Source organism: Xenopus laevis, chromosome 4L (assembly GCF_017654675.1).
Source record: "Xenopus laevis strain J_2021 chromosome 4L, Xenopus_laevis_v10.1, whole genome shotgun sequence".
Lineage (NCBI taxonomy): Eukaryota > Metazoa > Chordata > Amphibia > Anura > Pipidae > Xenopus > Xenopus laevis.
The window spans coordinates 131,733,421-131,755,708 of record NC_054377.1 but is presented as its reverse complement, the minus strand read 5'-3'; the positions used below and the strand labels follow the sequence as shown (position 1 = coordinate 131,755,708).

The window sequence follows — 22,288 nt, the reverse complement described above, 5'->3', positions numbered from 1 at the left end:
GTGCTGATGTATTCTCATGCTGAGAAAGTCCCCCAATTAGATGCTTATCTTATATTCCCATTGGACTTAATTTTCCTCCCAGACAGAATTGCAGATTCCTAATGACCATAGACAAAATGCTTCTTAAAACTGGTTAACCCTCTAAATCAGTAGTTGCTTAAAGGGGGAAATTTACCTTTGCGTAACCTTCCTCCTTACCGCTCTACTGTTTGTGAACATAGGCTTTGTTAAATAGGAAAGAAAATGAAAGAAAAGTCTAATTCTAAGCAACTTTCTAATACACATTCATTTAAAATGTTAATGATTTAATAGTTGTTTGTAAATGAAATTGCTAGTGAATGCAGTATTTATTGCTCCTTTCTGCACTGCTGGTTCTGTGTCTTGAAATGTAGCAGAAGCCACCCATCTCCTGTAGCAACTGCAATTTGCTAGATTTTGTACAAAAAGCTGTTATAAGGTCACATAACAACATGGAGGTTGCTGTTCTTCTGGTGTGACTGCCGTGCAATACTTGTCTCTGTTTAAAATGGGGATGCACCAAACCCTGCTTTTCAGGGTTTGGCCGAATCACCAAACCCAAAGTTATGGATTCGGCCAAATATATGAAAACAATCTGAACCCTTCTTCTGTGCAGTAAAAACCATTTTAAATAAGTGGTTCCTAAACTGTAGGCCCTTGGGTGGGGGGCCTGGAGAAGGGGCAGGGGGTCAGCCTCTCATAGAGCCCATGTTAATCAAAATTAGGCACACAAGTCAAACAATGGCAGAGAGAATGGGGCAAATGAGATGGCTGCAAGGGATGGCTGAAACTACAAATGTAGTATTGGATAAAAATAAGCCAAATTAAATGATTTTATTAAAAAAAAATATTTGGCATTTGCATTGTTAGAGGAAGAGTGATGAATATGGAAACTGTGAAGTGCTTCAGTTGTTCTTTAATATCTACATTAGAGATGACAGCTGTTTTTAAACTACTACTCCCCAAAAGCTGTCAATCAAGAAGGGGTTGTAGTACAACAACAACTGGTACATTTATTTACTTGTTTTTTTCAGTCTTTATTGTAGTGGTTCATGTACAAACATTGGGCAAAGATGCCTCAATCCAGTAACTGATAGCGACCAATCAGATATATGATGTTAGTCTACCTACAATAGCTTGATCCGTAATTTGGATCTTCATGCCTTAAGTCTTCTAGAAAATCATTTAAACATTAAATAAACCCAATAGTCTGGTTTTGCTTCCAATAAGGATAAATTATATCTTAGTTTGGATCAAGTACAGGCTACTGTTTTATTATTACAGAGAAAAAGGAAATTATTTTAAAAAGATGGATAATTGGGATAAATGGAGTCTATGGGAGACGGCTACTGATGGGTGAATTTGTCCCATTTCGCTTCGGCACGAATTTCGATAATTTGACGCCGACTAATGCAAATTTGCAAATTTATTGCCAGCATCGAAACACGGAAATTTGCAGCGAATTTGTGCCTGCCGAATAAATTCGCCCATCACTTGAGACGCCCTTACCGAGTTTTTTAGATAACAATTTTCCAGGTAACGGATCCCATACCTGTACAGATCCCTTTAAATGCAAACGGCCCATTGATTTGTACATAAAAACCTCCACTTGTCTCTGTCCCTTGTGCCCCAGAAAGCTGAGTGTAGAGGCTGGTTTTGATCAGATGCAATCTTTATTGTTTCATACCCAGGCAATGAGATGTTCATGCTTCTTATTATATATATATATATATATATATACATATATATATATATATTCTTTCAGTATGCATATTAAAATAGCTATATACAGAATAAACATGTATTTACCAACACTGCACAAAAGATTGTTGTCTATAAAAATATTATTTTCACATTCATTTAAATCTTTTTATACTCAGAAGAAGAAGGGTGAATATATCATACTTTTTTTTTATTTCTTTATACATTTAAAAACAAAATATACAATGGAATGACAATAAGAGCTGGAGCGGGAGATCAACGGGAGGTGTTGGAGGACAGACAGCCTTCGGTATTCAAGCATTCAAGCATTCAAGCATACCACCCTCAGTATGCTGAGGCTTCTGGGAGTTGTAGTCAAACAACAGCTGGAAAGACAAAGGCTATTTGACGCTGCAGACATCAGAGCACAAGCCTAGAATAAAGTTGAAGCAAAGCAGTGTCCAACTGTCCATCCTGCAAACCTTCAGCAGATTATTAGTCTGTGTCCCTCAAGCTTTGTGTGTGGAGTAATAGTTCAGCAAAATACCTGCAAATTAGATATGCCTTGTATAAAGCAGCCTTGGTGTTTTTGTTTGTACTGACCCTGCAATAGACATTATTTATGGTCCACCTCTAGGCTTTAGCTGGTCTCAGGACACTACAGAATGTCTTTGCTTCCCGCTGCCATTGTGATACTGGTGATGTATTATGTTAACATCGTCTAGAACTGAATTGAGCAGAATTGTTAAGAGTAGGTGGTGAATAATTCACCAATATATTTATGGGGCAGCGCACCACAGACTACTAAAGCGGAATATCTTTAAAATCCATATATAAAGTGCTCAAATTGTATCAAAAAATAGTTTAACCCAAAAGTGCTTATTGATCTCCATAGAGTTTTCCAAAGTGAGTGTGTGTATATTATACTATATTATGCCGGGGTCCTCACGTTTTTTTAGCCATGAGACATATTCAACTGTAAAAAGATTTGGGGAGCAACTCAAGCATGAAAAAAGTTCCCGGGGGTGCCAAATAAGGGCTGTGATTGGCTATATGGTAGCCTCTATGTGGACAGGCAGTCTAAGGGAGGCTCTTTTTGACAGTTCATCTGGTTTTTATGCAACCAAAACTTGCCTCCAAGCCAGTAATTCAAAAATAAGCACCTGCTTTGAGGCCACTGGGAGCAACAGCCAAGGGGTTGGTGAGTAGCTTGTTGCCCACAAGCCACTGGATGGGGATCACTGCTATTGTGTATAGTGTGCTTCCCTATAGATATATTTTGGTGACTTATGGTGAATCCAACATGGAGGATATAAGAGGAAAACTGCAGTCTTCTATCAAGATTCATAGGTACATAATTGCTGTGGGAAGGAGTATAATGTAGTGAAATAATGAATGTTTTTGTCATTTGAGTAGACATATTTATTAAAATGAAAATATTACTTTAGAAACAAGTGGCCCTCACAACACATATTGCTTACAGAGGATCCTTAAAGCTGACGGGGCACAAATTTTACTATGGGCTCTACTTTTATTGAATATGCCTCATCAAGATCTACCACCAGAACTGTGTGGCAAGCGCTAATTAGCAATAAGCAATTTAGAATGTGCATTCCCCATCAAACCATGGAAGCAACTATGAATTAAACTATGAACTATGAATTAAATTCACCAAGAATTTATAACCTTCTTGAGATCTTCACGTTAATACTACTGAGTGTGCAAATTATTATATTTTGGTGTTACTTGAAAATTTTCAGAAAAGAAAGAGTCCACTTTCACTTTCCTGGCCATCTTATATTTATTATCTGATCTCACTGCCAAACAAGGGAAAGGAATACTCAGCCAATTGTGATTGTTGAATCCCTCCCTGTGGTGGGCAGGTTACTGTCTGAAGCTTAATACTCTTATGCCCCAGGTGCCTTTTAAAGCGAAGAAGTGTTCTAAGAGCTGCTTGCTTTCCAGAAATTTATGATACTTAATACAATGTTATTTAACAATTATAGAAAGTTGTGTTCATTGGGAATCATTTAGGGTCAGATGGAACTAATAAAGGGGCTGGGCAGCTTAAAGCCCAAAACTCAATTCTTCTACAGAATCCGGTAGAATGTTTCCTGAGTTACAGTTGTAGGCATTAGGGCCTTCACAAGGGTCATATCTCTTTCCTGGATGCTGGCGCTTCCCCACTTCCTTCGAGTTTTCAAATTCAGTATCACCCTCTTCTTCTGTCTCTCTCTTACCTGGGTGTTGACGTTTTGTAAACAATGGGGCTGGAACTCTTTTGCCTGGGTGCTGTCTCTTGGAAACATCAGAAAGGAGATCCAAATAACGTGAGTCATCTGTCAGATACCTCCTACTCCAGTCACCCTCTTCTCTCTTTCCTGGATGTTGCCTCTTCTCTACATCATCCACAAATCTTCTTCCGGGGTGTTGCCTTTTGGAAAGCTCTAGATTCAGATCTTCCAGATCCCTCTTTCCAGGGTGTTGTCTCTTTTCTATCTCCTCCTGGAATCGTTTCCCTGGGTGCTGGCGCTTAGATATAATTTCCATTGCATCTGGTAGATCTAAAGAAAATATTACAAAATAACTGTATAACAATTTTCCTCTTCCTATAGCTTCAATAAAGCTGTTACCATTGTAGTCTTGGTTTAGAACTTCAACAAAGACCTCCAGTTGGTATGAAAGTCCTCTTACATAAAACCAGACCATAACATTATACAGGCATAGCTGCAGCAAGACAGACGACTAACTTTGCTCATTGTCATTGAAGAGAGATACCATTAAACAGTAATAACTATTCAGCTGTAATATTTTATTGCACTGTGGTCCAATAAAGGGAAGAGCCTAGAGGAATAGGTATAAAGCTTGCAAGTCAGTCAATATGATAAGCTTTGAGTGATTTAAGAGTAAATTCTATATCTGGCCAGACCTGTTTAGGTCATGTTTAGATTCTGGCAGATGGGGGCACAGATCAAGCAATGACATTGTTGTTCTTTAGGGCTCCACTAATATCTGCTAGAGTCTGAACTAATGGCTGCACTCATTTATTATGAAGTCATTGCTCCATACCTCTATTGTTTTGTTGCCCTTCTTGAAATCCCTCCAGGATACTGCGGATCAGGATACCTTTGGCTTTCTCAAGAACATCCAGATCATCTAATGGTGCTGTGTCCTCCTCCAGTAAAGGCTGCTCTTGTGTGTGCACCATGTGAGATACGGTTGTACCGAGAAGCAGCAACCACCAGACAGACACCATCTTTCCTGCAGTTGAACATACAGAGAATTAAAGAGCACCAAATATTGATTTTTAACTGGAATCTGTCATGATTTTTATGGTGTAGTTTTTATTTCTAAATTACATTTACACTGCAAATTCACTCTACCATGTAAAATGTTATTCCTTAACTAACAAGTATATATATATATCTATCTATATATCTATATTTATATATTATTTTTGTTAGTTGTAATATTGGTGTGTATGCAGGCATCTCAGGTCTTTGTGTCCGATACTGTGCTTTCAGAAAGAGGCAGCACTTCATGGTGGAACTGCTTTCAGACAGGCTATTGTTTCTCCTACTCAATGTAACTGAAGTAGTTGCAGTTAGACTTTGATTTTTATTATTGAGTGCTATTCTCATATGTACCAGGGAGCTTTTTTCTTGTGTCAGAGAGCTCTTATCTAGTTACATTCCCACTGTTCTGCTGATGTTCTGCTGGGGGAAGGAAAGGAAGGGGGGTGATTTCACTCCAACTTGCAGCGCAGCAGTAAAGAGTGACTGAAGTTTATCAGAGCACAAGTTGCATGACTTGGGGAACCTAGGAAATTGACATGTCTAGTCCCATGTCAGATTTTAAAATTACATTATTTTTATTTGCACAGTGCTGTTTGTATGTAATGGCCACTGTAAAGCATTTTAGCAAAGTTTATAGATATAAATACCTAAAATATCTTCAACCTCGACCAAATTCCTCTCCACGATTTTACCTTATTTATTAATAAAATACCTAGAAAAATGAGTTCTGGGAAAGGCCTCAATAAAATCGTGAAAATAATAGAATCTGACAATTTTTTTGGATTTGACTTCAAGTTATCACCCGAAAACCCCAACGTTTTTGGATTATCGTACGTAACCCAGCACAGACCGCAATATCTTCAAATTGGAAAAGGGACATATGCCATTGACTTCTACAGGACCTCGACAGGTTTGAGATGGAGTATTTTCAGATTTGTATTTTTTGCTGCTTTGGTCTTAATAAATCTTGAAAAATTAAAGGGTTTTTTTCCCTCTAAAAATTCGAGTTTTTGGCACTAAAAAACTCGATCTAATAAACTTGTCCTTTAATAAATAACCCCCTTAATCTAGAAACATTTGCAATTAAATCATCCACCAAAGACTGTATCAATGATTAATAAAAATGATGTTCTTTTCAACAACTTCATCACAAGAGTAAACAGAGCACATACCGGGTGCAAAGAAAATAAAATATTTGTGCCTGAAAATATTGTGTAAAGTGTTGTCACTTTTGAAATTAGGTTTAAAGTGTCTTTTTTTATGCCCCCATTCAATAGTGAATTACTGTATTTCTTTATTTATAACAGATCACAGTGGTCTGAAAGCCACACATGATTCTGATTCTGAATCTTTAATGTTAAAAAAATCATAACAAGGCAAAGAAACTACAGTTTTAAAATATGTCATTTTATGAAACCCACATATATTAAGTGGCAGAAAATTGAAGATGGCAACTAGAACACTATGAAACACAGTTGAAATGAAGTTTTCAGAATATTTTGACAGTGTGGGAGGACAGGGAATTATTTGGTCTTATTCTCCCAGTTACTACCGTTTGTAGAATAAACTCCTCTCTGTTTAGTATTTGCAAGTATACAGAAAGTTTAGGAGATAACTCACAGGTTGATTGACTGATTCATTCCCTGTCAACCCTTCCATCTGGAAATATTGAATGGGATATTTATTAAGAGATTGAAGTGTGCTCAGTTGGGCACAATTGCTGCCTATTACCAAGCGAGCTTGAACTACTAAACAGGTTACATGTGACAGTGGCATAGGCCAGCCATGGGTAAGACTGATTAGGGCCTGCCTATACAGCATAATGCCTTCAGCATTACAGATAGTGTGCAGTGTTCTCCTTAGAGAGATGGTGCCTATAGTAACAGTGGGATAATAGTCTCTGGGAAGGGAGTGTGACTATGGGACAGCAGGTATAGTAGGGAGAGATGGTGCCTATAGTAACAGTGGGATAATAGTCTCTGGGAAGGGAGTGTGACTATGGGACAGCAGGTATAGTAGGGAGAGATGGTGTCTATAGTAACAGTGGATAATAGTCTCTGGGAAGGGAGTGTGACTATGGGACAGCAGGTATAGTAGGGAGAGATGGTGTCTATAGTAACAGTGGGATAATAGTCTCTGGGAAGGGAGTGTGACTGTGGGATAGCAGGTATAGTAGGGAGAGATGGTGCCTATAGTAACAGTGGGATAATAGTCTCTGGGAAGGGAGTGTGACTGTGGGATAGCAGGTATAGTAGGGAGAGATGGTGCCTATAGTATTATTACCAAGCGAGCTTGAACTACTAAACAGGTTACATGTGACAGTGGCATAGGCCAGCCATGGGTAAGACTGATTAGGGCCTGCCTATACAGCATAATGCCTTCAGCATTACAGATAGTGTGCAGTGTTCTCCTTAGAGAGATGGTGCCTATAGTAACAGTGGGATAATAGTCTCTGGGAAGGGAGTGTGACTGTGGGACAGCAGGTATAGTAGGGAGAGATGGTGCCTATAGTAACAGTGGGATAATAGTCTCTGGGAAGGGAGTGTGACTGTGGGATAGCAGGTATAGTAGGGAGAGATGGTGCCTATAGTAACAGTGGGATAATAGTCTCTGGGAAGGGAGTGTGACTGTGGGATAGCAGGTATAGTAGGGAGAGATGGTGCCTATAGTAACAGTGGGATAATAGTCTCTGGGAAGGGAGTGTGACTGTGGGATAGCAGGTATAGTAGGGAGAGATGGTGCCTATAGTAACAGTGGGATAATAGTCTCTGGGAAGGGACTGTGACTGTGGGATAGCAGGTATAGTAGGGAGAGATGGTGCCTATAGTAACAGTGGATAATAGTCTCTGGGAAGGGAGTGTGACTATGGGACAGCAGGTATAGTAGGGAGAGATGGTGCCTATAGTAACAGTGGGATAATAGTCTCTGGGAAGGGAGTGTGACTATGGGACAGCAGGTATAGTAGGGAGAGATGGTGTCTATAGTAACAGTGGATAATAGTCTCTGGGAAGGGAGTGTGACTATGGGACAGCAGGTATAGTAGGGAGAGATGGTGTCTATAGTAACAGTGGGATAATAGTCTCTGGGAAGGGAGTGTGACTGTGGGATAGCAGGTATAGTAGGGAGAGATGGTGCCTATAGTAACAGTGGGATAATAGTCTCTGGGAAGGGACTGTGACTGTGGGATAGCAGGTATAGTAGGGAGAGATGGTGCCTATAGTAACAGTGGATAATAGTCTCTGGGAAGGGAGTGTGACTATGGGACAGCAGGTATAGTAGGGAGAGATGGTGCCTATAGTAACAGTGGGATAATAGTCTCTGGGAAGGGAGTGTGACTGTGGGATAGCAGGTATAGTAGGGAGAGATGGTGCCTGTAGTAACAGTGGGATTATAGTCTCTGGGAAGGGAGTGTGACTGTGGGATAGTAGGTATAGTAGGGAGAGATGGTATCTATAGTAACAGTGGATAATAGTCTCTGGGAAGGGAGTGTGACTGTGGGATATCAGGTATAGTAGGGAGAGATGGTGTCTATAGTAACAGTGGGATAATAGTCTCTGGGAAGGGAGTGTGGCTGTGGGATAGCAGGTATAGTAGGGAGAGATGGTGCCTATAGTAACAGTGGGATAATAGTCTCTGGGAAGGGACTGTGACTGTGGGATAGCAGGTATAGTAGGGAGAGATGGTGCCTATAGTAACAGTGGATAATAGTCTCTGGGAAGGGAGTGTGACTGTGGGATAGCAGGTATAGTAGGGAGAGATGGTGCCTGTAGTAACAGTGGGATTATAGTCTCTGGGAAGGGAGTGTGACTGTGGGATAGTAGGTATAGTAGGGAGAGATGGTATCTATAGTAACAGTGGATAATAGTCTCTGGGAAGGGAGTGTGACTGTGGGATAGCAGGTATAGTAGGGAGAGATGGTGTCTATAGTAACAGTGGATAATAGTCTCTGGGAAGGGAGTGTGGCTGTGGGATAGCAGGTATAGTAGACCCCCTTACCTCCTGCAGTACCCTGGTTGTAGTCAAGAAGTATTAAAAAACAACAGCTTTGCATTCCACAAGAATGCAAGGTTCAACATTGACACTAGGCCACCAGTGTGAAGAAGTGGAAAGAAAACCCATTTATACCCATTTGGGAGGGAATAAATTGCTTGTGAAGTCACCCGTGTTAGTCAAACATACAGCAGATATAAACAATTTAGAAACAAATGAAAAATATCAAAGAAACAAAGAAAGAACGGAAAAGCGAAAAAAAAAAAAATAGCTGAAGACCTATTAAGATAAGCAATGTATGTGTCACATATAAATGCATTTTATTTAACGAAAAATATTTCTGTATTATTCATCAACTTATCACCAGTTCTATACTGTTTAATAATTACAATTCTGTTTCAGTCAATATTCGCATGGAGTGTCTCTGTTCCCTTTATTGCCTACTTCTCCTACTTCAATAGTGGAGAGCTACAAATACTTGTCTGTAATAATAATTTCAATAATATAAGTGGGTATATCCAACAGACACTCACATAATGAGACCAACTGAAGGTATGGCTGTCACATTCGGAAACAAACATCATTTGGACAGGACTGATAAAAGAAAAATGTCGGTCTGACTGCGGAACAGGATATGGATGATTTTGTTTTGCTGCCTTTTGAGTCTTTATTATTTCATTTAGAATAATTTCTTTCTAGTTGTACTTGAACGTGTTGGAAAGTATTATTTCAGGTTTCATTTATCAAGTTTAAAAAAAAATCCCCTGTTAATGGTCTTGTAAATGTCATTTGACCCATGATGTAAAGTATGTTATGTGGAGTAAGAGATTGTACCCATATACCAGAGTGTACTAAACTTCCTTACTCACTCAACAAAGACAAGGAGCATCATCCATGGTGAGAGGATATGGCCCTCCATTCATTAGAAGCACCGTACATTTCCCATCATGCCTGCCAATTTGCACCCTATGGGGTAGATTTACTAAAGGGCGAAGTGACTAACGTTAGCGAAAATACGCCAGCATGACGTCATTTCGTTACTTTACCGATTTACTAACGGTTGCTGCCGTAACTTCGCTAGGAAATAGACTCTAGCTGCAAAAGAACGTAAATTTTTTTGAGGTACCCGGCTTCCCCACTACATTTCCTAACATATGGCACATAAACTATACACTGGGCTCATGTGTAGGGCAATATATCAATTCTATTTTCTTTTATTAAGGTTTCCCGGGCTTGTGTAGTCTAATGTATTGGCTGCAACATATACGTCCATTGTACTTTAACTTCACGCCGTATGCAAATGAGGCAACTCTAGCACAACTTCGCTTCGCTTGCCGCAGTATCACTAGCGTAACTTCGCCAGTGTTCAGCACCCTGGACGCAACTTTGGATTTTAGTTAATTAGCGTTGTCCTGGTGAATCAATGCCTGGCGTGGTGTTGTGATGTAAGCGAATCGGACGCTAGCGCAAATTCGTCGCTTAGTGAATCTGCCCCTGTGTGCCGTATTCTGCCAGGACAGCATGCAATACCATACTTTGTATTAGGGACAAGGTGCAAGGGCATACAATCTAATCAGATGTTTTAAATTAGCTTTGTGTGAATTAATTATTAGCCTTTCCATAGGGTCAATTAAACTAGCATCTAGTGGAACTATGGCGAAAATGAACATTTAGGCTAAGGCCACACTAAGCGATAGCGCCGCGATTTGACTCGCGGCGACTTTTCGCCTCGACTTTTCGTCGCGACTTTTAAGCAATCGCTGGGGAAACTTTTGCGCTGGCGTCTATGGGGAATCGCGTAAAATCGCCAGCGTAAAAACACACGCGGCGATCTTTTCTCTACTGTCGCTCGAAATTGCCTCGCTAGGCGATTTCGAGCGACAATAGAAAAAAGATCGCCGCGTGTGTTTTTACGCTGGCGATTTTACGCGATTCCCCATAGACGCCAGCGCAAAAGTTTCCCCAGCGATTGCGGCTTAAAAGTCGCGGCGAAAAGTCGCCGCGAGTCAAATCGCGGCGCTATCGCCTAGTGTGGCCTTAGCCTAAGGGGCACATTTACTTAGTTCGAGAGAAGGAATAGAATTAAAAATACTTTGAATTTCAAATGTTTTTTTTTGGCTACTTCGACCTTCGACTATTCGAACTAAAAATCATTCGAATATTCGACCATTCGATAGTCGAAGTACTGTCTCTTTAAAAAGAACTTCGACCCCCTACTTTGCCATCTAAAACCTACTGAACCTCAATGTTAGCCTATGGGGAAGGTCCCCATAGGCTTTGTAAGGTTTTTTTGGTTGAAGAAAAATCGTTCGATCGATGGATTAAAATCCTTCGAATCGAATGATTCTAAGGATTTAATTGTTCGATCTAACAATTTTTCGTTCGATCTAACGAATTGTGGTAAATCCTTTAACTTCGATTTAATTGCGGCAGTCGAATATCGAGGGCTAATTAACCCTCGATATTCAACCCTATGTAAATCTGCCCCTTAATATAAGCTTTATCATAATGAAATAAGAAACATTCCAAATTCTAAAACATCAATTGGGTCTCAGATGAATGATCCAATATATCTTATAGGGGGGCTTTCTTTTCCAGTAGATGAATTAGAGCTCACTCAAATAACTGATTCCAGTACAAACAAAATATCTCTGCCTTTTGCACAAATCCTGCATGTAGAGAGACATGATTTCTGGTGAATTTAATAAAGTGAGCTCTAATACATCTGCTAGTCAAAAGAAAGCCCCCTTATAAGATATATTAGATCTAACTGCCAATGATTATCTGACACCCAACTGCTGCAAGAAGTCAAAATGAAGAGAAACAGATGCTGAGAGAGGAACAGTGAACATAAACTTGATTATTTCAGAAACTGTACCAAATTTTTAATTGATTGTATTTAGAAAGTTTCTTAGTTCAGTATGATGAATATTAGATTACATTTTCATTTTCGTGATAGTTCCCTTTCAAACAGATACTTGGGTGTTAGGGTCAGGGACTCAAGCACCCCAAATGTAAACTAGAAAGCTGCAGAGCAAAAATGTTAGATCTTAAAACCAACATAGATTACCTAGAAAATGTCTTTTCCATTTACTAAGAGCTTTGCACGAGTGCTATGGGTTACAGGATCACAGTTCTTACTGCCCCAGACACAAACCATCTTTGTCAGCTCTGCTAAGATGCCAAGTACCACCCATCTCTTTTTTCCTCCTGAGTGCGACAATAGGCAATGCTGCATTCAGAGAGGCATATTAGTTGTGCTTATATGGGAATGGAAAGATAGTCATGGTGCAATGTGTAAAATGCAAAAAAAAACAAAAAACACTTTGCACCTTGGCTCGGTTTATAATTAAGGTCTTAATATACTTTGTTCTATCTGCCTTTGCCTGAGGCTCTATATCTGTTGTAGTCTACTACATCATATTTATTTAGATATAAATCTACCACTGCTATACTAAGGCTCAGGAAAAAACCTGCTCCCAATCTTTATCATTCTTTTCCTGCACCACTTCTAAAACAAAGAAACAACTATATAGGCATGGGACCTGTTATCCAGAATGCTCGGGTCCTGGGGTTTTCCTGATGATGGATGTTTCCGTAATTTGGATCTTCATACCTATAGTCTACTAGAAAATCATGTAAAACCAATAGGCTGGTTTTCCTTCCAATAAGGATTAATTATATCTCAGTTGGGATTAAGTACAAGGCACTGTTTATTATTACAGAGAAAAAGGAAATCATTAAATAAAAATTTGGATTATTTGGATAAAATGGAGTCTATGGGAGACGGTCTTTCAGTAATTTGGAGCTTTCTGGATAACGGATCCCATACCTGTACTGTATCCGCATCTTCATATCCTAGATAATTACAGCCTCTTACCGCCTGTGAGTGGTGGGAGCCCAAACACAGCTTGACAGCTACAGTTCTTAATTTACATTTTTATAGATATTACCCCCTTAAAGGACACCTGTTGGGTGAAAATATTTTCCCGAAACAAATGTGCCGGCTAATAAAGCCCATACCGCACCAGGAGGGAGCTCCCGGTTCTTGCAGCTGGCTCCCTCCTGGTGCGGGTGTCCTAACACTGACGGAGGGGGGGACAATTAAAAAAAACTACTGTTAACCCAACAGGAGTGTAGGCTCTACTAGCCCGCACCTTTGGTTTGGGAAAATATTTTCTCCCAACAGGCGCCCTTTAAGATTAAAGCCCTAAACTTTGGTCCCAGTGTGGCCCATATATCTTCACTGTTAGTTTTAATTCAGGGTATATTTTGAGATGTTGGGTGCTTCAAATAAATAAAAAAGGGATTTTGCTTTCCCCTGGCAGCTGGTGTTCTTCTTTGCAGCCGTCTCATAGTTAATCAGCATCAGGCAGCCGATATTAGGAGAGAAAAATAGAATCTGACATGTCTCTGAAAAGCCACATTTGTTTAAATCAGAGAACGGGGGTTCGCTTACATTTCACCATAATGCTCATTCTTCTGTGCACTTGCAATGTGGAGCCAGTACTGGTGTTTTGAATCCTATACTCGGATTGACATAGGGTTACTGAGGAAGTTAAAAAGTCCTAAAAAAAACCTCCAAGATAAAAATATACCTGGATTATGAGAAGTGATAGTGGCTACCAGCTGACCCATCTGCACTTGCCATTCCACACTATTACTGCTTCTAATCAAGCAAGAAACAAGCAATACTACTTGTAGCTGTTTAGAAGTGTCTTTCATTGTTTGCTATGGGACAGGATAGGCAACTTTAGTATCTTTTTCTAGTCGGCTAAAATTAGCAGCTACTAATCTCCCCAAGTGACATTAGTCAATTGCTCCCTGCTTTTGAGGTAGTGAAGAAACACAGAAATGATTAGTAATGATATATATATAACAGATAATAAATAAAATAATGGTAAAGATGGGGTTCAGGTGGTAGCGCTACCCTGGGAACAGCTTATAGGAACCAAGAGCAGTAGCGAGAGACAAGGCTATACACTATATTTCATGATATAGGTTCTTGGTGCAAGCTGGAATACATGATAACAGGAAAGTGTTAGACTTTCTCATGATGTAAGTGGGCACCTGTAAGTTCAGGATGTCAATGGGAATATTAGTGGTTGGTGCATTTTGTGATAATTTTGATAAGGAGCTTTGTTTATGGAAGAAGATCCCAGAAAATAAATAGGTATGCAATGGGGATGTGCATTGCCTCATGCAAGTAAATCTCCCCATCTGTTCTAAAAAAAATTCCCTAGTGATGCCCCAAATTGTGGATTTGGAATCCTTATTGAACTTAGCCGAATCCAAGTGCCTGGCCATACTGAATCTGAACCCTTAAAACAATGTGACTTTAAATCATGTTATCATGTAAATTTTTGCTTGTGCTTCTTGCATGCATTTTTTACCCCTAAATTAGATTCATTTTCAAACAAAAATTCGATTCGGTTTGGGTTTCAGCCAAATCCTTAATGGAAGATTCATTTTCGGCGAAAGCCAGAAAAAGTCGATTCAGTGGACCTTTTAATGTCATCTTTTTTTGCATTAACCGTTAGCAAAGAAATTTGTTTAGATAGATATGAATAGATAGATTTGAAATAGATTTAAATAAAACGCCCTAATTACCCACCCAGTACGTGTGAAATATGGGAAGACATATTTGCTCACCCAGCTACACCTTGTATCCCAACCTGAGGGTAATGTGAGGTCTGTAATGTTCACTTATTTGCTAGATATTTGCTAGATATTTTTGGAATATAGACAAATTGCTGATAAAACAATGCTTTATTAGATTTATGAACCATAAAGGTTTTCCTGAAATGTTTCTGGAGTATAGTGATGTAGTGGCTTGCAGTATAACTAGGGATGTGCAATATATAGAGATGCACAGTTATTCTCTGTAAGCAGGGGTGCACAGTAAAATACGATGTAACACAAGAAGAGATTAAAAGATGCACAGTTAGGGGCAGATTTATCAAAATGTGAGATTAGAGCTCACGGCAAAATAACTCACCCACTTTCTATTCTTTCCCATGGAATATTTAGAAGCATATTTATCAATGGGTGAAAATTATAGTTCATACGCTTCTGAATATCCCGTAGGCATGAATGGAAAGTGGGTGAATCTTTTTGTGGTGGGCTCTAATCTCACATTTTGATTAATCTGCCCCTTAGGCTAGTGACACACACTAAAATTCGGGAGATTTATTCACCTGGCGACAAATCGCCTCTTCTTCGGGTGACAAATCTCCCTCACTAGGAAGCTTCGGACGACTTCGGAAAACAAAGTGCTCCGAGTGCCATCTATCCCACTGCTGGTGGACCAAATTATTTAACTTTTTTGCCGTGAAAAAGGACCCAGTTTAAACCTTTAGTACTCAACCCTGATCATCACACACCTTCCTTCTAATACCAGAACTATTGGGAATCCACCAGTGTCTAGTGTCTGTTCCTACTAATCACCCTACTCTAAGCTCTAAGGTTCGGGGACCTCCTATTCTTTAATTGTTTGGACCCATGTTTGTTTGTATTATTTTATTGTTTTCATGTACTGCACTGCTCTTATAACCCCTATCTACATTATATCACTGCTGGTTTTCCAGACCACTAATTCCCATTACTGGTACCCCACAGATACCCAATACAAAGCACAGGTTTGGGATCGGTTATCTGGAAACCCATTATACAGACTATCTACCATTTTCATCAAATAATTCAAAGATTTAAAACAATTTCCTTTTTTTCTGTAATAATAAAACAGTACCTTGTACTTGATCCCAACCAAGATATAATTAATCCTTATTGGAGACAAAACAATCCTATATAAATATATTGAGAATGAACACCATAAGTAAACATGCACTCCAAAACTACATGAAGTTTGTTCTTATATAACACCCTCTTGCCCTATCCTATCCTGTGTCCATATGGGAATTATGCAGGTGCTGCCATACTGTCTGATCCTAGTTCTTGTTCGGATGCTGCTGTGTGCAGAGTACAGAGGGGAAGGCTCAGTTACCTGCTGTCAGAGGTCTGGAAGTTCCTTTGTCTCAGCCTGACTGGCTGTCACCTCCTTGTCCGGCAGCACAATATGCAGAGTGTGTCCTTGTGCTGCTCTGTGCTGCTCTGTGCTGCTGCCTCCCCTATTTATACCTCCCCTGGTCCAATTATGGAGACGTCTGTGATGCAGTTAGGGATATGTCTCCGCTTTTTTAAACACCTCTTTGATGTCAGAAATGCAGCATTTCAGGGGAGGCTTTTAACCCCCTCAGCCCAACTGACGTCAGATTTGTGCTCTGAGATCAAAATAGTTAGGGGTGTTATTGTAAATCTTTCTGTTTATACTGATCAAGTAAAAAAGGCAATATGTATTTATTATTTGCACTTGCTTCAACTCTGAGGAGCATCAAGTACAGGTATGGGACTTATTTTCCAGAATGCTCAGGACCGGAGGTTTTCTGGATAAGGGATCTTTACATAATTTGGACCGCCGTACATTAATTCTACTTAAAAATCTAATAAACACAATAGGATTGTTTTGCCGCTAATAAGGATTAATACTATCTTAGTTGGAATCAAGTACAAGCTACTGTTTTATCATTACAGAGAAAAAGTAAATCTTTTTTAAAAATTCGAGTTATTTGATTATGATGGAGTCCATGGCTGATGGTCTTCCCGTAATTCTAAACTTTCTGGATAATGGGTTTCTAGATAACGGATGTACTGAGAATTACAGACACAATACTAGCCATGCACATTGGAAATGGTTAGGGTTAGTACGCCCTGTCTGGTACTGTGGGGCCTGAGAAACAGTATTGGGAATGACACAGGAGGCCGCTGGCCAGTAAAAATGATGGCTAATCCAAATGTTATTAATAAGGAAAAAAGATAAATATATAGGAAGGCCGGTATTTTTCACCAGAAAAGGTGGCAACCCTACCGCTGAGGCATCTAAGAGCTTATATATTATACTGTGTATAGTGCCACTTTGCATACTGTCCTGCACTTTTAGAATGCAATACTTCGTTCATAAATATAGTATTGTCTGCCTGCCTACAGCAACACTGTATTAATGAGGGTGGCCTGGGGGTGGCAAGTGAGTGTCCCCTATCTCATCCACTAATTTGCATGTCATTCATACGAGAAAGTTAAGGCACAGCAGCAAGCACAGTATACCAGAATCTTTTCTGGCACTGCCATTAGTGAGCACCGCAGCAATGGATGGCCACCGATTGGACTAATCAGGCCTACTTACCTCGGTAGACAAATGCAAGAGTCCTCTGCACTCAACCCATTATCAATATATTTAAGACAGAGACATTTTGTGCATACTGCTACTAAAAAATGCCTTACCCTTTAAACAAAACAGGGATTGTTTGTCCATATATTGCAATATATTTAAGCTGGCAAACTACGTCAAAGTCATCCCATATCTGGCCAGTCGTATACTCAATTTTCATCTGATTCATTAAGAATTCTATTGCATCATTATACATTTTACAAAGGGACTGAGTTTTACCTGCAACTTACTTGCTGCTTTCAAAGTAAAACTCCCAAACTTGGCTGCCCTTTTATTAGACACCAGTGGGATCACCTGACTATAGCTGGGAAGGGTGAGAGCTACAACATGGGTGGCAGCTACAACATACTTATCTCAGTAGCCAAGTGAGACCAGAAATTTCAGTGTTCATGAGACCTAAAATCAGTTTGATCGAAACAAGGTTTGATTTTTATGGATTCTTCACATCCATTGAAAAAGGCAAATCAATATTCTGACCTTTGTCTCTAGTCACCTGATATAATTTTTAATTGGTACTCAGATTTTCCTCTATCCCCAGCCCTTGATTTGTAGAAAGGCAATTGGTCTGGCTGCACTGCTGGCTTCAATAAGGACTGGATGCCACATCTATAACCGGCAGCTAGAGATTCGATTAACTAGATGGAAGCCTAGGACATTAGTGAAATCTGTTGTAACATCGTGTTTCTGTGATAACTGCGAATTATTAAAGGCAATATTATCCAGTGAAGAAACTGATGTTATATTTTAACAATTAATGATGAGAGCATTTAACTTTAGCGTTCAACAGCATTTTTACCAGTTACGTCACTGGTAGTTACTCCTCTGACTATGACTATATAAAATGCTAAAGAATTAAAAGGGCAAATTTACTAACCTCCGAAAATTTGCTAATGACGGCTTTGCTCACAGTGCAACACTTCGCCAGGCATAGATCCTCCAGGACAATGCTAATTTACTAAAATCCAAAGTTGTGTCCAGGGCGTGGAACGCTGGCGAAGTTGCACTAGCGTTACTGCGCCAAGCAAAGCAAAGTTGTGCTAGCGTTGCCTAATGCCTTGCATATGGCGGAAAGTTAAAGTTCAATGGACGTATATGTTCCAGCTAATACATTACACTACACAAGCCTTAATAAAATAAAATAAAGTTGTTACAGTAGAACCCCTATTTTACGTTTTTTCAGGGGACCAGCAAAAAAATGGTGAAAAATCCAGGAAAATGTAAAATCAGAGAAATGTATTATGCATATTATATAGGTGGGACCACAAAACAACAATGTAAAATTAGGGAAAACTTAAAATCAGGGGATGCAAAATGGGGGTTCTACTGTATATTGCCCTAGACATGAGCCCAGTGTATAGTTTATGTGCCATATGTTAGGGGGGAAGCCGGTTACCCCCCAAAAAATTACACTTTTTGCAGCCTATCACCCTGAGAAAAGGAAAAGCAGCTAGTGTTTTTTGGGACTTAGAAAATGTTTCAACTATTTTTTTGAGGAAGTCCGATCTACTCTATTACACTTCGCCTAGTCCCTGTTTATTTTCCACTAGTCTGTGGTGGTTTAATAGTCACTTATTAAGGTTTTGCAAATACTTGGGCAGCTCATATGCATATGTATCTCATTTCTGTACTGCACACTTTCTGTTAAGATATGTACAATAAGGGTTGTTTAGGAAGTGCGCCATTCAAATTCAGATGTCATTCAGATTCACAAGTTAGGGAGCATCAGGATACTGCACTCTGCTCCTTGCATCTCCCTGGTGGTTGCACACGCTTGTTGGATGAACACTAGGGGGTAGTGATGGGCAAATTTGGTGAGTTAAGTTTCACCGAAAAATTTGCAAATTTCCCGCGAAATTGCAAAACATTTGCGAAACGGCACCTCCGTCTCATTTTTGGCAAATTTTTGCGGCGGTGTCGCCCATCACTACTAGGGGGGTTATGTATCAAAATCCGAATTTATCTTAATATGTTCTGCTACAAACTCGGATCAAATCCGATCAGGTTTTTAATGCTTATTTATTATTACATTGTCCCGAAAATTAGCTTTGGGGGAAAAAAAATCGGATTTTCAAGTTTTTTTCAGATTTTTCATCCGATTTTCACAATGATTTTGGATTTTTCACCCAAAAACTCAGATTTTTGCCCGAAAACTCTGAAAACTTCGGGGTATTCCACGAAACCCAGCGCACATCAAAAAAATCATTGGGACTTCTCCCATTGACTTATATGCAACCTCGACAGGTCTGAGACGCCAGATTTTCTGATTCAGACTTTTCTATCCTCGGGGCTTAATAAATTCTGAAAAATTCATGATTTTCCAAAAGTCCGATTTTATAAAAAGAATCACGAATTTTTCATGATTTTTGCATACGTTTGCATGAGTTTAGTAAATAACCCCCCTAAGACACATTCTCAGGGCTAATTAATTCAAAGGGCTAATTCGGCATCTAGACACCAGGACACGGGACAAACCAGCAGACTTTTCATCTGTATATCTTTTCATAGAAGCAGGGCTGGAACTAGGTGTAAGCATGCATGGTTCACAACTGTCCAGGGTGCAATTTGAGAAGGGACACGTATGGGGGGGGAACCAAAGTGTTCCTTCTGCTCTGTTCTTCTACAAAGAACAATGGGGTGCGGGGACAAGCAAGAATGGCATTGGCAGTGGCAAAGGAACTAGCGGTTTTTGTCTGGCAGCAGGAGTGGCAGACTGGCAGTAGTGAAGGACCAGGCAAGGAAAGCGAGGGTTTTGTATCTGGCAGTGATTGGTTGCATTGTGGCAGAAGGTTGCGTAGGGTGGCTTTGGGCAGAAGCATCCTGAATCTCATTTTAATCCTCATTTTAATCATCTGGAAGAACTCTACAACTTGGTTATTTTAGTTTCATTGCTTTTTTTTGTGGTATCCCCATTATGTCTACTTCACTAAGCCCTAGAGTTGCCACCTGGCCGGTATTTTACCGGCCTGGCCGGTAAAAATGATGGCCAATCCCAATGTTATTAATAGGGAAAAAAGAGCAATATATAGGAAGGCCAGTATTTTTTTCAAGAAAAGGTGGCAACCCTACTAAGCGCAGACCATTTCTTCACTACCACCCTTATTGTATTGACATTCGCATGCTTGAGGGTTATTCTATCATAAATTACTTGGGGTAGGGGAGGCTGCCAATGAAATCTTTGCCCAGGGCCCACTGGTAATTTAAATTGTCACCTGCACACTCATGAACCCCTAGACACTCTAACACTTGCATCATAGGGAATAAAAAAATGACAACTTATATGTGCCAGATGCTGACATTTCTTCAACTGTTTGTGCTGGGGTCACACCAGAATTAATGTCACAGTGACAGCCAACCACACAATAAACTAAGTTGGGGGAAAGGAGAACCTACAATAAAAGGTTTCTGAAGGCCATGGAAACTGGTCTTCTACTTTATGTAAGAAACTTTTCTGGGAGCGTTGCATCCACTAATGGAATATTTTCTTATAGCTTGCTTGCATCTTGGCTAACAAAAGAAAAAAGCTAAACGACTAGAAATAATGAACTGGAGCATACAGCAAAAAAATAGTGACCTATTTAGGAGATTCCATGTTTACCCAAAGAAAATGCCTCTTCTGAGTCACCTGGTTCTTCCTCTTATTTGACAAACATAGATATCACAGAACTAAACATCATAAGGTGAAGCTGTTTCTACAGAACCAACAGAACAGAAAGCTAAATGGAAACAACGTATGCAACTCAAGTGGAACCATGTGAGTGAGGAAGCCTCTTCATTGCCAAGATCATCAAGATGTTTTGAGATTAAGAATTTCAAGGGTGGACCTACAGTTTTGTGATTAGATGAAAAAGGGGGTCTCCATAGAGTAGAGTATTTCCTCACCACATTAGGGAAGTGGCCCAGGTGCACCGCCCTGAGCCCTCAGCATGGGGAGTGGACAACCGTAAATGAAACTGGAGCAGGCACTCAAATAAAGGCAATCTTCCTTCAAATACTTGAAATCAAGTAAAAAACGATTTATTGCGTCCTCTGCCTTACGCGTTTCATGTTACAAACACTTAATCATAGGCTAAATGTGTAGAGCTCAAACACCAGTATTTAAACCAAAGTGCACCAATCACAACACTGCATCAATAAAATGTGATCCAATCCCTGAATACCCCACAACAGACCATCCCTTATGTCCAATTATCACACGTGTGTATCTTTAAGAAAATGAGAAAGGAAAATGCCCCTTTTTAAGTGGGTGCCATTTTGGAGCACCTCTAATAGATCTATTCACAAAGGTGTAGGTATTAAAGTGATATTTTCACATTGTTGATGGTGCCACTTTACTGCACCTTTTTGTTAGGGGCCATATTGTTACACCAAAGATAAAGTTTAGATACTGACTATATCTAGGTTAGCCTACACATTTAGCCCATGATTAAGTGTTTCTAACACGAAACACGTAAGGGAGAGGACACAATAAATCTTTTTTACTTGATTTCAACTATTTGATGGAAGATTGTCTTTATTTGAGTGCCTGCTCCAGGTTCATTTATGGAGCTACAGTTTTCTTCTGAAACTATTGGCTGGGATAAGCAGGATGAAAAGCTAAAAGATGTCATAGCTTTCCATGGTGTCAATCAAAAAACAAGGGTGGAGACTTCATATCAGGCACTATCATGGCTAAAAGAGGTTCCATATCTCTTTTTCGGGCAATTCCTGATTTTTCAACTTTCCATCCTCTTTTAAGCTAATGGCTAACTTTAAAGGTATTTTTTGGCAAACTATTGGAAATTCTTATACACATGTATATTACAAATATGCATGAATCAATGCAATTTTTATATGAAACCTGGTCATCTGAAGGTAAACCACCACTTTAATATATCATGTCATGTCAAAGTGCAGCTGGGCCTGGAGGGGCAAATCCGGCTCCGTCTATCCTATTTCCCAGGATCTCTACTTAGGATGCAGGTAGCTAAAATATTAAATACAAACGATACCTAAATTATAA

At 39.7% G+C, this 22,288-nt stretch overlaps 1 protein-coding gene across 2 annotated transcripts; it reads right to left on the bottom strand.

Moving 5' to 3' along the window:
• Window positions 1–1,672: 1,672 nt before the first annotated feature.
• trh.L (thyrotropin-releasing hormone L homeolog) lies at window positions 1,673–16,122 on the bottom strand. Of its 2 annotated transcripts, XM_041590817.1 has the most exons (4): window positions 16,009–16,121; window positions 4,789–4,980; window positions 3,960–4,283; window positions 1,673–2,105 (listed from the first exon to the last, which is right to left on the bottom strand). In XM_041590817.1, the coding sequence occupies exons 2-4, from the start codon at window positions 4,973–4,975 to the stop codon at window positions 2,095–2,097; spliced, it is 522 nt and encodes a 173-aa protein (XP_041446751.1). In that variant the 5' UTR covers window positions 4,976–4,980; window positions 16,009–16,121; the 3' UTR covers window positions 1,673–2,094. The 2 variants fall into 2 exon arrangements, with proteins under 2 accessions (XP_041446751.1, XP_041446750.1); XM_041590816.1 differs by lacking the exon at window positions 1,673–2,105 and having other exon boundaries at window positions 3,128–4,283; window positions 16,009–16,122.
• Window positions 16,123–22,288: the final 6,166 nt, after the last annotated feature.

Excerpts from the sequence above, each read along its gene's own strand:
- trh.L (XM_041590816.1), bottom strand. The coding sequence starts at position 4,975 with ATGGTGTCTGTCTGGTGGTTGCTGCTTCTCGGTACAACCGTATCTCAC. Across the intron at positions 4,284-4,788 it reads AGGGCAACAAAACAATAGAG|ATCTACCAGATGCAATGGAA; the intron begins GTATGGAGCAAT and ends TATTTTCTTTAG.